Consider the following 4266-nt stretch of genomic DNA (forward strand, 5'->3'; position numbering starts at 1 on the left):
TGTCCTGTCCTGTTGACCTACTGTCCTGTATTGCTGACCTACTGTCCTGTCCTGTTGACCTACTGTCCTGTATTGCTGACCTACTGTCCTGTATTGCTGACCTACTGTCCTGTCCTGTTGACCTACTGTCCTGTCCTGTTGACCTCCTGTCCTGTCCTTTTGACCTACTGTCCTGTCCTGTTGACCTCCTGTCCTGTCCTGTTGACCTACTGTCCTGTCCTGTATTGTTGACCTACTGTCCTGTCCTGTTGACCTACTGTCCTGTATTGTTGACCTACTGTCCTGTCCTGTTGACCTCCTGTCCTGTCCTGTCCTGTCCTGTTGAACTACTGTCCTGTAATGTATTGTTGACCTACTGTCTTGTGCTGTCCTGTTCTTATCTACTGAGCTGTTCTTATCTACTGAGCTGTTCTAATCTACTGAGCTTTCTATTGTCTATTAATGTTCTGTATCATGTTTACTGTTTTTTTGTGGAACCCCAGGAAGAGTAGCTGCTGCGTTCTCAACAACTAATGGGGATCCTAGTAAATTACCCACAAACTATGGACCACCTCTACTCCAAGGACCCACTGATGAAACGGTTCTAGTACTTTATGGAGCAGACTGGAACAAGTCAACTGGGACAAATACGTTGCAGCTCAACTGGGAAGTTGAAACAGTTTAAAAGCACATTGAATCGATTCCATGTGGACAATTATATGACGTGTTTATTTGGCTGTAGTGTCAACTTACTGTATGTGTTTCTAAATGCAAGTTTATTTTTTGCAATAAATGTAAGTAATAAATGAGGTAATTTGTTAGACTTAAATTTAAAAATATGCTTTTGGAATGAATTATCTGAGAATTTCCAAGTCTATCACATACCTCTATCTCAACCTTAAACTTTCACTTTCAGTATGAATAGTCGGCTAGACCACCAAACACCTTCTTGCTGTGTATGTGGGTAGTATGGAAGGGGGTAGATGATGTTAAGGTGGTATATATAGAGAGGAGAAACCTGCAGTCTCTCAAATCATCTAGATCTCTGCCAGTCCACCACCATGTACCTGAACCTCCTCATCCTCCTCCAACTCCTTTCCTCTGCTGGTGAGTTGATCTCTTCTATACGTTATATATCTACGAAGAACCAGCTAGTAAAGAAGGTATAGCTGATTATTCTCTATATAAGAACCAGCTAGTAAAGAAGGTATAGCTGATTATTCTCTATATAAGAACCAGCTAGTAAAGAAGGTACAGCTGATTATTCTCTATATAAGAACCAGCTAGTAAACAAGGTACAGCTGATTATTCTCTATATAAGAACCAGCTAGTAAACAAGGTACAGCTGATTATTCTCTATATAAGAACCAGCTAGTAAACAAGGTACAGCTGATTATTCTCTATATAAGAACCAGCTAGTAAAGAAGGTACAGCTGATTATTATCTATATAAGAACCAGCTAGTAAATAAGGTACAGCTGATTATTCTCTAAAAATAATCACTTGGTAGCAGACAGTAAAGGAGGTAGCTAATTGTTAACCAAATTGAACACAAATGATGTTGTTGTTTTTTTGCTCCTTGTGTGTCCCAGAAGACATAGTTAACATGGTATCTTTCCTCCTCCTTCCAAGGAGCCTCTGAGAGTGGTATTGTGGGTGGTAAGATAGCTAAGCCCCACTCAAGGCCCTATATGGTCTCTCTGCAACACAGAGGACACCATGTTTGTGGAGGAATGCTCATCCGGGAGGACTTTGTCCTGACTTCAGCACACTGCTTGAAAAAGTGAGTTAACAACGAATACAAATGCATCGTGTTTACATGTCTCTTGAAGGGGCATCTATGAGTAATAACTCAATGTTGACTGTCTCATTGTTTTAATGTGACTCGTTTTTATTTTTAATGTTATTTTTAGTGCTTATCCTTTAACGGTGGTTCTTGGAGCTCACGACCTAACCAAAGAAGAGAAGAAGAGTCGGCAAGAGATTCAGGTGGTACATCACCATCGTCATCCTTTGCACGGACAATATAGCCAGCTCACTTATGACATCATGCTACTCCAGGTAAACTTTTTTTTTAAAACATCTTTCTTTTATACATTTCTTTGCGGTATTTACTTAAACATTTGACAGTAGATTAGCTTTAAATTGAGGGTTTATGACATGGATTTGTTTTTCCTTCAATACGATCATTTGAAGGTTTCAATATTGTTGATGTAACCCTTTTTGTCTGAATTAGCTAATAGTACTTATATAGATAAAAAAATAAAAATAAATAAACATCCACTGCTAAAATATCTGAAGTGGTTTCACACAATTTAAACCCTGTGTGTTATTTTTCTTGTCTTTCAACAGTTAAAGACTAAAGCAAAACTGAACAGGAATGTAAAAGTCACTGGACTCCCAAAGAAGGATGGATCAACCCCAGCAAACATCAAGTGCTCCGTAGCTGGTTGGGGCAAGACTAACTCGAACAACAACCAGGGTTCTGGCGTTTTGATGGAAGTGGCGGTGACGGTGGAGGATGTCTCTGAATGCAAGAAGGTGTGGCAGAAATACTTTGACAAAAAACAAATGATGTGCACTCGTTCTACCGGAGGGAAAGGATTTTGTCAGGTAACTAAATTAAATTTGGATCAAATGATTATAGTAATGGTAGAAACAACATGCTGTAGAGGACAACCAGTACAGGTTTTAGTTGATCAGATAAGCAGTGTTTATTTATCTGTAACATTACTGTACTGAAACACTAAAACAGACTTGGAAGTGTTCACTTATTCTCCTTTCACAATCTCACTTCTGTATGTCTCTTCTCTAATTCCTGTTGTTCTGTGTTCCAGGGAGATTCAGGGGGACCTCTTATTTGTAACAACAAGGCACAGGGTATCGTTGCTTTTAGTTATCTTGAGAGATGTGATGATTCCCGATATCCTCATGTGTTCATGAAAATCCCTTTCTTCATGCCCTGGATTAAAGAGGTGTTACACGGATATGGTGCCAACATGTCTTTAAACAAGCAGGAATAAAGGACTAGGAAGTACATTGATGCTAGTGTACTAACATAATGGTATCTATTCCTGCACAAATACACTTCTCATCATACCCTGGATAGAGGACAAGTTTCTGATAAAGCTAAACCTTTACCCGTTCATAGTTGTTAGAGTACTAACATGATGGTATCTATTCCTGCATAAATACACTTCTCATCATGCCCTGGATAGAGGACAAGTTTCTTATTTTTATCATTTTGTTTCCATTTAAAACACATTTGTAACTGATTTTAACTGATTATAACTGATTTTCTTGTTTTTATATATTTTTTGGGTAATTAGTAATTAGAAAATAATTTAAAAGATAAAGCAAAACCTTTACTCTGTCATTGTTGCTATTTTTGGATAGTCCATCTGTGTCCTGACCGTAGATTGCTTTGTATGTTTCTATTTTTAGTTTGATCAGGGTGTGATGAGGGTGGGAATTCTATGTTTTTGTTCTATGTTTTGTATTTCTATGTGTTTGGCCTGGTATGGTTCCCAATCAGAGGCAGCTGTCAATCGTTGTCTCTGATTGAGAACCATACTTAGGCAGCTTGGTTTCGCCCTTGAGTTGTGGGCAGTTGTTTTCTGTTTTGTTTGTATCGCCTGACAGAACTGTTTCGTTCTCGTTATTCCTCGTTGTTATTTTGTTTAGTGTTCAGTTTTGATTAAATTTACAACATGAACACTTACCACTCTGCACCTTGGTCCTCTCCTTCTTCCACCTACGACGATTGTTACAATCTGGTCATACTACCAACAAACTATCTGTTGATAAGCAACTGCTTGCTAAGGTTAGGGTTATGTTTAGAATAAGGGTTATGGTTTAAAGTTTAGCATAAGGGACTAAAGGTTAGGATAAAGGGTTTACGGCTTGGGTTAGCGTTAGTAGATAGTTAGTTGGGATGTTACAGATGGTCTGTAGGGTTCTTAAACTCCTTTGGCCCCATAATGACATCACAATAGCTCATAATGACATCACAATACCTCAAATACCCATGACCAACCCAATTTTGATATTTAAAGAATGCGAGACCCACACCATGTAAAAAAAAATAATTATGTCATCTATTTACTTTTTAATTTTTTTTTATGACAATGACAATTGCTATGACAATCGAAAACAAATAAGTCTGACAGTATTTTTGAAAGCATTTCAATCTGAAGACAGTATGGTTTTGATGTGACTGAAATGCATCTGAAAGGTATTGGGATGTTCAGAAAATCATCAGGCAATAATGTTATATGATCTTCTGTGT

The 4266-nt window shown here is 38.1% G+C and overlaps 1 protein-coding gene across 1 annotated transcript; it reads left to right on the top strand.

Annotated features, from left to right (window-relative positions):
- The first annotated feature begins 945 nt into the window (after window positions 1–945).
- On the top strand, window positions 946–3707 carry LOC139406196 (granzyme B-like). Its single transcript, XM_071148701.1, has 5 exons — window positions 946–1086; window positions 1611–1761; window positions 1892–2039; window positions 2331–2591; window positions 2816–3707. Exons 1-5 carry the CDS (start codon window positions 1041–1043, stop codon window positions 2999–3001), a joined length of 792 nt encoding a protein of 263 aa, XP_071004802.1. The 5' UTR covers window positions 946–1040; the 3' UTR covers window positions 3002–3707.
- The last annotated feature ends 559 nt before the right edge of the window (window positions 3708–4266 follow it).

The sequence above is a fragment of the Oncorhynchus clarkii genome, chromosome 3, assembly GCF_045791955.1.
Source record: "Oncorhynchus clarkii lewisi isolate Uvic-CL-2024 chromosome 3, UVic_Ocla_1.0, whole genome shotgun sequence".
NCBI lineage: Eukaryota > Metazoa > Chordata > Actinopteri > Salmoniformes > Salmonidae > Oncorhynchus > Oncorhynchus clarkii.